General features: G+C 39.0%; 1 protein-coding gene and 1 long non-coding RNA gene across 2 annotated transcripts in view; both read right to left on the bottom strand.

The window, feature by feature from the left end:
• Positions 1–840: 840 nt before the first annotated feature.
• LOC145421030 (uncharacterized) lies at positions 841–2,336 on the bottom strand. The gene is made up of 2 exons (XR_013902294.1): positions 1,550–2,336; positions 841–1,468 (listed from the first exon to the last, which is right to left on the bottom strand). It is a non-coding gene; the product is annotated as an uncharacterized LOC145421030 (long non-coding RNA).
• A 32-nt stretch (positions 2,337–2,368) lies between these two features.
• The window catches only part of sctr (secretin receptor), a 31,856-nt gene continuing 22,259 nt past the window's right edge, over positions 2,369–11,965 (bottom strand). The window contains exons 7-13 of the mRNA XM_026144909.2: positions 11,007–11,160; positions 10,791–10,851; positions 8,892–8,961; positions 8,052–8,143; positions 5,869–6,007; positions 5,564–5,605; positions 2,369–3,889 (exon numbers count right to left, since the gene is read on the bottom strand). Of these exons, the coding sequence (XP_026000694.1) occupies positions 3,716–3,889; positions 5,564–5,605; positions 5,869–6,007; positions 8,052–8,143; positions 8,892–8,961; positions 10,791–10,851; positions 11,007–11,160 (732 nt within the window). The 3' untranslated portion in view covers positions 2,369–3,715. The remainder of the gene's footprint in view (positions 3,890–5,563; positions 5,606–5,868; positions 6,008–8,051; positions 8,144–8,891; positions 8,962–10,790; positions 10,852–11,006; positions 11,161–11,965) is intronic.

Below are 11,965 nucleotides of genomic sequence, written 5' to 3'. Positions count from 1 at the left end.
GGCTGACGTCTATTCCAACGTGGGAAGTGTTATGAACAGCTGATCGGATCGGCAAAGCGTGTTTCTGGAATATTGTGTTTTTGTTGCTGCAAGTGCTTTTTATGCAGTTTTTGCAAAGCTATATGTGGAAGGAAACTGTGACCGAGGACAAGCTGATGGCATAAGATGTAAGTACAACTCCTCCGGTTTCATATGCAAAAAAAATTATTGCGCTAGCTTACGTGGTTGCAGAGCTACCGGGATTTAAAAATAGTTACGCAAAACAGAGCGGCCGGCTCTAAAGGGTTAAGCACCGGCACCGTTTCAAAAGTACCAGTTTGGCACCGGTATCGGATAAAACCTAAACGATACCCATCCCTAGTCATGGATCTGCCCCAGTCTCCTTCCAGTAGGGCACGGCTGGAACATTTTACTACCTACAGTCTACCTATGTAGACTTACTTTAATGATTAGCTCTCTGTTCACCACAACAGACTCGGACACATCCCTTTATCTGTCCTGCTCCAGTCTGCTCCAGTTAGATGGCCCTGCCCCTCCCTGAGTCTGGTTCTGCTGGACGTTTCTTCCTCTTTAAGGTGAGCTTTGTGTCATTGTAGGGTCTTTACCTGACCATATAAAGCGCCTTAATCAACTGTTGTTGTGCTTTGCGCTATATAAATAAAATGGAATTGAATCCCAGATTCTTAGATATTGGGAAATAACTTTCCAACCTGGTGAGTGCACACTATCTTTTTCCATCTCATGGCCTGTATTTATATAGCGCTTTACTAGTCCCCAAGGACCCCAAAGCGCTTTACATATCCAGTCATCCACCCATTCACACACACATTCACACACTGGTGATGGCAGCTACATTGTAGCCACAGCCAATAATAATTTATTTATTACATTAATTAAACATACAAATTCCCAGTTATTTCCAGACCGGACTTACAACACATCCTGCTGATATCCCAGCTGCACATGAGACTTACCACACAAATGGTGTGAAAATTACACAACACTGCAAAGCGTTACACCCCGTTTAGCGACACTGCAATCGATTCACCTGTGGCACGCTCTGCAAATAATTCGGGTCTCAGCACAGCTGGGAAGCAGCGCTATGCATGACCTGTAATCTGGAATATAAAGGGAAGTGGCACAAACAAATAAACAAAAAAACAAAGAAGGAGGTTAGTCCGCCCTTACACAACTCACTCCCAATCAATAACCGTCTTTACAGCTGGACGGACAACACAAACAAAATTCCAAATCAATCAAAAGAACGAAAAAAAAAAGGACATCAGAGACAGCGCAGCTGAAAAACACAAACAACACTATCGATTAAAATATTACCCAATAAAATATCAATTTTATGAAACCATTCAAAAGCTAAAACACACTCAATATACCTACAATACTGATCAGTCTCCCTGCGCGCAGTCGATCTAGGGCTTGATCAGTTCTTCCATTAAAACTCGTGGTCACACTAAAAAAGTCCAACGACACACATCAAAAATCAGCACCTACAATAACAAATGATCCAAACAAAATGGCAAAAGTCTCTTACCGACAGTAGACCCACTCGCACCTGAGTCAATTAATCGCCTCTGGGTTTTTTCCACAGAAGAGCGCTGACCTCACCCCACACTCAGTACCTTTTCACAGCTCTTCAGCCAATCACCTGGCAGAGAGCAACAAACTGCCAGGTGACACTTGTTACATTAGCATTTAATTTTTTTCAACATGTTTTACACATTCTCACATTTTATTTTGCAAGTTCTCATAAAACATTAACAAGATCCTGCATGTTGCAACATATTATATATAACTAGTGCTAAGAAAGATAAAATACTAGAATTCTACTTCCTAAAACCACAGAACTGACTTCATATTCAGCAGCATTATCATTCATCAGATAATTCAATTAAAATATTCAAACAACAAACAGGAGAGGTCCACTCAGTGTCCTGCTTTAGCAGAGGTCAGACCGAGCCAACAGAAACTGGCTGACACTGAAGAGAATTATTTAGATACTTATCAATATCCAAATAATGTTGTTTCATCATTTACACACTGTACAGTTATGAATGGGAAACTATATATATATATATATATATATATATATATATATATACATACACACTCAACAAAAATATAAACGCAACACCTTTGTTACTGCTCCCATTCCCCATGGGATGGACGTAGAGACCTAAAATTCATTCCAGATACACAATATAACCATCCCTCCCAAACAGTGGTCACAAATCAGTCCAAATGTGTGGTAGTGGGCACATCTGCTATATTGAGATAATCCATCCCACCTCACAGGTGTGCCACATCAGGATGCTGATCTGACATCATGAGTAGTGCACAGGTGTACCTCAGACTGCCCACAACAAAAGGCCACCCTGGAATGTGCAGTTTTTTGCGCTATTGGGGGTCTGGGGACCCAGAACCGGTCAGTATCTGGTGTGACCACCATTTGCCTCATGCAGTGCAACACATCGTCGCATGGAGTCTATCAGATTGTCAATTGTGGCCTGTGGAATGTTGGTCCACTCCACTTCAATGGCTGTGCGAGGTTGTTGGATATTCGTGGGAACTGGTACACGCTGTCGTATACGCCGGTCAAGCACATCCCGAACATGCTCAATGGGTGACATGTCCGGTGAGTATGCTGGCCATGCAAGAACTGGGACATTCTCAGCTGCCATCTGCCCTGAACAATGTGAACCATGATTCATCCGTGAAGCGCACACCTCTCCAACGTGCCAGACGCCATCGAATGTGAGCATTTGCCCACACAAGTCTGTTACGGCGACGAGCTGGAGTCAGGTCAGGACCCCAATGAGGACGACGGGCATGCAGTTGAGCGTCCCTGAGACGGTTTCTGACAGTTTGTGCAGAAATTGTTTGGTTGTGCAAACCAATTGTTCCAGCAGCTGTCTGGGTGGCTGGTCTCAGACGATCTTGGAGGTGAATCTGCTGGATGTGGAGGTCCTGGGCTGCTGTGGTTACACGAGGTCTGCGGTTGTGAGGCCGGTTGGATGTGCTGCCATATTCTCTGAAACGCCTGTGGAGACGGCTTATGGTTGAGAAATGAACATTCAATGCACGGGCGACAGATCTGGTTGACATTCCTGCTGTCAGCATGCCAATTGCACGCTCCCTCATTGCTTGTGGCATCTGTGGCATTTTGCTGTGAGACAAAACTGCACATTCCAGGGTGGCCTTTTGTTGTGGGCAGTCTGAGGTACACCTGTGCACTACTCATGATGTCAGATCAGCATCCTGATGTGGCACACCTGTGAGGTGGGATGGATTATCTCAATATAGCAGATGTGCCCACTACCACACATTTGGACTGATTTGTGACCACTGTTTGGGAGGGATGGTTATATTGTGTATCTGGAATGAATTTTAGGTCTCTACGTCCATCCCATGGGGAATGGGAGCAGTAACAAAGGTGTTGCGTTTATATTTTTGTTCAGTGTATATATATGTGTGTGTGTGTGTATAGTACTACATTTGTTGTGTCATGATGCAAACATCCCGTTCAGAGGCATTTACCTGGATATTTTAACATGTGAGTGTATGAGGATTGTATATATATTTCAGATACATTTGGAAAAGTGTACTTAGTTTTGTTGCTCTGCCTTCTTTGCACACATTTGTGTCTAAAATGGAGAAGACATCATCTTGTATTTTTCTCGCTGAGGAACCTCGTATCATGCTACACCAGACCAGACTCGGGTGTGGAGGCTGATTTAAATAGAAGAGTGATGTTGGTGGGGCCCCGCTCAGAGCCCCCGCTCTGGCTCATGCTGCCGCACTTCCTCCTGTGCTCCAACTGCACGCGGTGCTTCATCTTCCACCTCCGCCACCTCCTCTGGATCTCGTTCTGCACCTGGAGAACAATTATTGCTATTAATTATTGCTACACTGGGGAAAAGTTGGCTCGCAGTTATATTTTAAGATTAAACACAGTCACAATGGTGATAAAGAAGAAATATTTTCTGTGGATTTAAACTTTTAAATTGCACCAGTTCCTCACTTCTTGGCCATAAAATTAAAAGCCAAGTGTTACTTTCCCAGATATTACATATTAATTACTATATGGGTTTATTATTATTATTGTTTTTATTAGGGCTGTTCGATATAACCACATATATCGGATGATGATATGAAAACGTCTATGTTTCAAATTACGCTATTGTTTGTTTTGCAAAGTAAACTGTTTAAGGTAATATTTATTTTATCGTTTTGATGGTCACTGTGGAGTTTCAAGACGTTCTCTCTTTTTCTTATATTTAATATAACCACACTACGGACGGACAAACGACTGTTTTTATGCGTTGTCGTTAGCAACAACGACGGTAAAACCATCGCGTGGCTCTGTCGTCCACTGTTTATTTCCACATAAACCTTTCACAATAAAGCTGAAGATCCTGTTTAGATTTTTCAAAATAAACGGAATCACATGACATAGAATGCAGAGTGTTTACAAAAGAGAAGCTAAAAAGAGCCGTCAGGTGCTAAAAACAAACAAATTTAGAAGCTTAGAACAGGCTTTTCCCCGCAGCACGCGTGGAATAAATACTCACAAAGAGAATTGAGGCCGTTACAACTTATGTAACACTCGAGTCCAGATACACACGCTGAGCTGAAAACACGTCACGCAAGTCGAGTTGCCCGAGATTCACAGAATTTACAGAAAATGTAAAACTTTTGTTATTATATATTATTGTCGGGACGATAAATGCCTTATATCGGGATATGAGATTTTGGTCATATCACACAGCCCTAGTTGTTATTATTATTATTATTATTATTATTATTATTATTATTATTATTATTATTATTATTATTTTCCATTTGATTTTTCAAGAACTAATCACGTCAGCAATGTCTTGTGTACTGATTGGTGTAAAAGTGCCAAAACTCCAGGAGGTTCAACAGTAAGTTGAATTGAAACTGTAAAAATTCCTGGGTGTACATGGGGAAAGATGTTGTATGAGCCTGAGAAAAATTAACACTGGGACCAGGACTATCAAAGAACCTTAACCTTGTGATTCTTTATTAAATGGCCAGTTTGGGCAATTTTAGTTTTTATTTCATATTTTTCTAAAAGCAGGCTTTTAGAAAAATGTTATGAAGCCTGCAGTCCACACATGCAGTGGTTCCAGGCAAAGTGACACTTGTTACAAATAGTGAAGATCTCATATATTGTTATTGTACAGATCTGGGCTTGCCCTGCCTTTGTGTAAGCTCTTTAAGAAAAACTTGGACGACTGTTTATTTGGTCTGTACCGAATAAATCAAAGTGATTTCTTCTAGGAATCTTTTGCAATTAAATATAAATGCAATGTTTGTTTCTGTGCCAGCTGTTTACCTAATGTGTTCAGTCATTTTTAAAGTTGGACTATTTCCAGGTTGTTTCTAGGATGGATGGTACAACCACCACACTGCTAATTAGACTTTGAAAAGTTTATTTTCTGTAATTTTGCATGTGAACAGTAAGCTTACATCTAGAAATGACAACATAATGTTTCATGGGTATAAAGGGAAAAATAAACCTTACCTCCCCGTTCAGGAAACAGTACAGAAGCGCTACGACAAATCCCTGAAACAACACATACAGAAACATAACTGACAGGCTGCTGTTAGTGCATGTGGATATTTTTAGAAGCTTCCTGTTCTAGTCTCTCATACAATGAAGCTGCTGAATGCAGCAAATGATTCTTTAAAGAACACTTTCTTTACTGCAGGAACAAATGCACTGTTCAAATACACACCAATGTTCCTGCCGTGTACAAATAGACTTCTGTGTTAGGAGAAAATTAAAGGTGGTGATTAGACAACAGCTTACAGTTGGCTTTACTGTACCTGAGTAGAAGCAAAAGCCAGCTCAATAAAGTTCCAGATTTCATAGGTCCTGCCACGGACTTTGTGTGGAAGGAAAGCAAAGAGAATGTAGTGTAAGCCAAAGAGCGACACCAGGAGGAAGGATGACTTGGCAAGTTTCCTGTTGTTTGAAGAATAACAGTGTATGAACCATTAGAATTAAAGTGAGAAAGTCTACAAACCTCTTTGAAAATATCAGACAAATAATAATACACAGACCACTGGGAAAAAATAAAAACCTGTGATCAAAAAGAGCAAACTTAAACACAAATGGACCTCAAATCAAAACTGAAGCAGATGTCGGCCCTTTTGCCCATTTTTAGAATATAAGCTAACATTTTTTAAAATTTTGATCAAAAGGTTGAGTGACACAGAAACTCCACAACACCGATTCATCCCGAATGTTAAGGATGAACGTACATGTGTTTTCTTCTCCAGGTTCTGTGAGTCAGGGCATTCGATTTTAAATAAAATAACACATCTAGCTGCAAACTGCAACACAGGGCGTAACTGCTCAGCTGCACAAATTCACCTCAGCAGCTTGATCTGACTATGTTATGAAGCAGTCTCACCTCCACCTCCACCCCAACACCAACAACATGATCTGATCATCCGGGACATAATAATGTCCCAGATGTATCCAATGGATAAAGTTCATGTTCATATTGCTCAGATTCAACTATTTCACTTAGTCCCACTTTAAAAAAAAACAACAAAGCACAAATGTTATTACTGTGACAGGAGTATGAAGGAATCCAGTGGCTAACTCATGTCTTTCAAACACTTCTTCCATTGCTACAGTGGTTAAACCCGACATAGTCAAGTAGGACCTGAATGATTATCTTATACACATGCAGCTAGAGCTAAGTGGGGAAGTAGCTCACCTTTTATGGTGAGCTTACTGTGGTGTATAAACCCTCAAAGTATTGCATTACTGTAATCATATTGCATTTGTCTACAGTGTAAAAATTTATAACAAATACTAAATTCAGGAATCACATTATAGTTACTAATAAAAAAAAGTGCTGCTGCTGCTTTTGTGTTCATCTGGAGTTGCATAGATAGTTAATAAACACTTAAAGCCACAGAATAAAGTATAGTACAAATATGTGTGTGGATGGGTGAATGATGCCTGTAGCAAACTTTTCTCTCCAAGTGTCAGTCCATTTGCTACTTTCCAACCTAGAGCAGGCTTAGATGTAATTACATTTCCTCTTGTCACCATAACGTTTTCCGAGCGTTCTGACTTAGGTGGAAGCTTTATGGTATTACTAAGATCGAAGGTACTAAAAAGAAAAAGATTTGTGAGCATTTGAAAAGTTTAGTGTTACACTGTTAACTGCAAGTGCCCAGGTACTATTACAAAGTAAAGGTAATGTAATGATTCACAAATTACTTTCTACATCAGTAAATCACATGGGTGTTTAAATGCAAATTTAATATTTCATACTTTTATTTGAGTAGTGATACGAACACTGGACCTGTTTAATCAATGTTACTGAACTATGAGCATTTTTTTGAATAAAAGAGGCTTTTCTTATTTTCTGCTAGGTGAGCTGAAACCAATTACTTCTTCCACATAAAAGCCAGATTAATCTTTATACACTCATAAAATGCATCACCACAACTTCTCTGCCTTCAACACGTCAGTGAAGAATGTCTGAGCACTCAAAGCGCTTTATACAACTAATTCATTCATCCAATCACACATTCTTCTAAGCTCTTAAGTGCTCTATCTAACATTCATACACCATTCACACTCTACACCATACACCAACCCCATGTTGGGAGAGCAACATGGGGTTGGTATCTTGCCCAAGGATACTTGACATGCAGACTGGAGCAGACTGGGATCGAACCACTGACCGTGGCTGACCTGCTCTACCACCTGAACTACAGCCACCCCACACATACAGTTTGTATGTCCTCTATCTCATTTCTTGCCTTCAGCAAACAAACGTTGGAGTAAAAGGTTTCATTGAAACAACGTTTTGCACCACCCAGCTTCTTTAATTCAATTCGGTTTTATTTTATTCATGTAGTGCCAAATCACAACAACAATTGCCTCAAGGCGCTTCAGAGTCTCTTTCACATAATAGCTGGTTAGCTTTGACTGGGGCCATTTCACAGTTCTGTGGAATAGAAAACTGAAGTAAGTCACTCACCTGTAGTGATTGAATTCATTGCCGGGCATGTCTTGTGTCCTTAGCTTGGCCACCAGTATTTTTAGGATACACAGGAAGAACAACAAGTTCACCTGGAAAACAAAGCAGGCAGAGCTTCAGCTTCAGGCGCTGCTCCCTGGGATGAATGATGCTTTCACACAATTATTAGAAACTGCTGCCTTGCTACAGTGTAAACACTCTTTATTGGATCTCTGCTTTGTTGTTTTTGATGTGACTGTTTCCTGTTGCGCTCATTTCTGGAACCATTAAATCACTGGCCCAATAGTTAATTATATCATAACCCACAGTTTTAATAATGTCTTAAAGTGAAACTGTGTCTATGCTTATCATAAAAGATTAAGTATTTACAGCCATACAGAAATTTTAATACTAAAGATCCACCACAACTTTCTGTGAATGGCTGTCAAGTGATTGCCGGAGAACACCAACATTCTCCTTATACAAGGAAGAACCTGACTTGTCTGGCCATTCCATTTTCATGGAATTATAGTGAAACTTGAAAAAGTGTGATCCAAACCAGAAACCGTGAAATCTCGTCTTCAAAGTACAAATTGCACCTGAAGTTTGTGACCAACACATTTCACAGATACAACTTGTACTGTGAAGGCGAATGTTCTCCATTTCTGGTTTGTGTTGCACTCTTTGCACTTCCAATACCATTTGGTCAGTAGATTGTAGGTCCTTGTATTATGGTCACCAGAAGTTTGCATGAACTTCTGGTTTCCTTAGCAACCTGCTAGTGTCCAGAACAATCACAAGGAAGCTTTCAGAGCATGCAATCATTTTTTTACAGAAAGATCAACATAAGGAAGAACTGACTATAATGAAGAGTAGAACAGGAAGTCTGAGAATCCACCAGATCCATTCACTCCTTCTCATCTCCCAGCAACTTAAGAGAGGAAACATAAACAAACACGATGTCAGTGACAGTAACTGGTCACAGTAATTGGTCAGGATTTCAAGCTACTGAATTAAATATATGGCCAAAAATATCTAGACACAAAATATTTACAGTTGATTCCACCAACCTATATGTGGTAGTTTAACATTCCCAAACCCAATCCAATCAATCCCTAACTGTGGAGAATAACATTGAGTATCCTGCTTTTAAAGGGATATATAATAATAATAATAATAATAATGGTGATAATAATAATAATAATAATAATAATAATAATAATAACAATAACAACAACAATAATAATAATAATAACAATAATAATAATAATGATGATGATGATGATGGTGATAATAATAATAACAATAACAACAACAACACCACCACCACCACCAACAACAACAACAACAATAATCTGACAGATGAGACTCAGGGACAGTCGTTTTTTCAGTCTCTTGATGTCAGCAGCTCCAGTGTTGCTCTCCCAGCACTGTACACTATGCAGACCATAAATTAGTCATAGATATTGTCCATAATTTTACAAACACTGAAGGTTCTCAGCTTTTCTACTCGTCCCCTTTTTGTATAAAGCTTCTGATCTTCCAATTTAGTCTGTTGCTGATACAGATGTATCCTGTCTCAGACGTACGATGGAGTATGAGGGCCACATTAAGAAAAAAAAAAACAAGATCATTTTGAGAATTAACTCAAAATTTGGAGATTAAAATCAAAAATCTCTTATGAGAAAAAAGTTGAAATACTATTTTGGGGAAAAAATCTAAAAATAAAGATTACAGTTGTTCCTCTGGGTTAGTAAAATTGTACTTTAGAATCAGTTATAGTAACAAGAAGGGAAATTATTCCTGTTTTAGCACTTATATATGTATTTACCCATAAATTGAGCACTCCAGTTTTCAACAATTGGTGAGGGTGTACTCAGAATAGCGCTATCCACCCACAGTAAACTTTGTAGTGGTTTATTTCTAAATGAAATATTCCAAAATGTTATATTGGGCAGAAAATTAAAAGGATGAATTAATGATTTTACTTTATACACAAATTATGACGGTGCATTTTTCTAATAGGACAGTCTGTATCTGTGACATTGTTGCTCAAAGGTCTACCAGTTACATCACGCTTGCTTTAACATTGTTTTTCTTTCAAAACCTAAAGTTTTTCATTTTGCAAGCAGGCAGCTGACCCACAAATGTATGTATTACTGTAGGGTCTACCTTACAATATAAAGCGCCTTGAGGTGACTGTTGTTGTGATTTGGTGCTGTGCAAATAAAATTGAAGTGAAACGGAATTGAAAAGATTATTACCTGGTTATTAATTTGTTATTAAAAATTTAAAAAGCCAGCTTTGTGTTCTGCAGCTCTGTTTCCTGCCTATTACACAGAAACTACCAAAGGTAACTGAGTGGTAACAATTACCACATTATTAGAGTCTTGTTTCTCCTTGTTACCCTACTATTACCTCTTTATTACTGACTTGTAATAGAAAGTGCTACCAAATATTTTTATTGACGTGGTGCTAATATTCCTTCATACAAGAGAGATGGGTCATGTAACAATCTTCATTCTGAATTTCATCACCATCTCACTCAAAGTTGCTAATGACAGCACTTAATATGGCCATAAACTCCTGTATTTTAAATAACAGTTTGATATTTGAAATGAAGAGAAATCCTAGGAATCAGAAGAAAGGGAGGTATTTATTCCCAGCATGTAATCATTTTACATTTATTCCTTTAATGTCCAAAAACATGTGATCATGTGTACTGTTTGTACTATACAGTTTAATATGTGTTGAGCTTACCCTTCATCTTCATGGAGGTACTTAGCAAAACTCCAGCCACTCATGATAATCACTGGAGAACCTGGAAGACGAGAGAAACGTTAGCGTTTACCTTCTGCTATTATCAATAAGAGGACTATATAGATCAGCAAAATACTGACATCCAAATAAACAGAGTGAAACAAAGAAAAATAATAATAAAGAATAGTAACAGTGACTGCTACTGAGCTGTCATACCCCAGCCAAGGATGATGTACCACGACAAGTGTTTCCTCTGAGAGAACAGCGAGGCGCTGACAAGTTTGTACAGGTAGTAGCCCTCAGCCAGCAGCCAGCTGTAGTTGGCCATGATGCAGTAGTTAGACAGCACAGTGGCAAATTTACAACTGACCTTCAGGGGGCAGCAGAGGGCAGAGAGAAGATAAGCAGGTGTCTGGCACAGTGCACACAGTGTAACTCAGCGTTATCATGGTCATCTTGAAGCATTCTCAATCATCCAGGTGAGTAAATCTCCAAAAGTTGTTTCTGTTCATCTGGATGTTTTCAGTGGGAGAAACATTTCGTCATCATCCAGGTGACGTCGTCAGCCTCCTGTGAAAACCTGTGAAAACGCTACGTCCAGATGAACAGAATCAACTTTTGGAGGGTTATCATGGCCACATAAAACTAAACTAAAACTAGATTTTAAAAAGAAAAGATGACAGCTGAAACATTATTCACTGATACATTAGTGTTTCTACAGTATTTTAAACATTAACACATTTGGTAACAACTGATAAATATTGCCAAAAACTCGACTCTCGCCAAAAATGACCCACAAACGAGTTCTGTTGTATTATGAGTTCTGACCTGTGGTAGAAGATGAATATTGCCCATTTTAATCCACCACACACATTATGCTAGGTGGTACGTGGACCCAAAATATAATACAGTGTAACAGTAACTCCCCAAATTACATTATCAGTTAGATCTCCCACAGGTGACGTGAATCAGTTGTATAAAGACATACATGCTAGTTTTAACTGGTGATTCTAAATTGGCATTATATAATCATATAGTGATTATATTATATACAGTGGATTATAGAAGTACAGCTTGCTGACATTTTCACTGCAATACTTGGACTTGTGGTCTATTTATATGTTGCATCTGAATTCTTCCTCCAGCACTTATCTACTTGTGCTGGTGTAATCTAA

Source organism: Astatotilapia calliptera, chromosome 16 (assembly GCF_964374335.1).
Source record: "Astatotilapia calliptera chromosome 16, fAstCal68.1, whole genome shotgun sequence".
NCBI lineage: Eukaryota > Metazoa > Chordata > Actinopteri > Cichliformes > Cichlidae > Astatotilapia > Astatotilapia calliptera.
The sequence above is the reverse complement of the archived record's forward strand: the minus strand, read 5'-3'. Positions and strand labels throughout refer to the sequence as shown.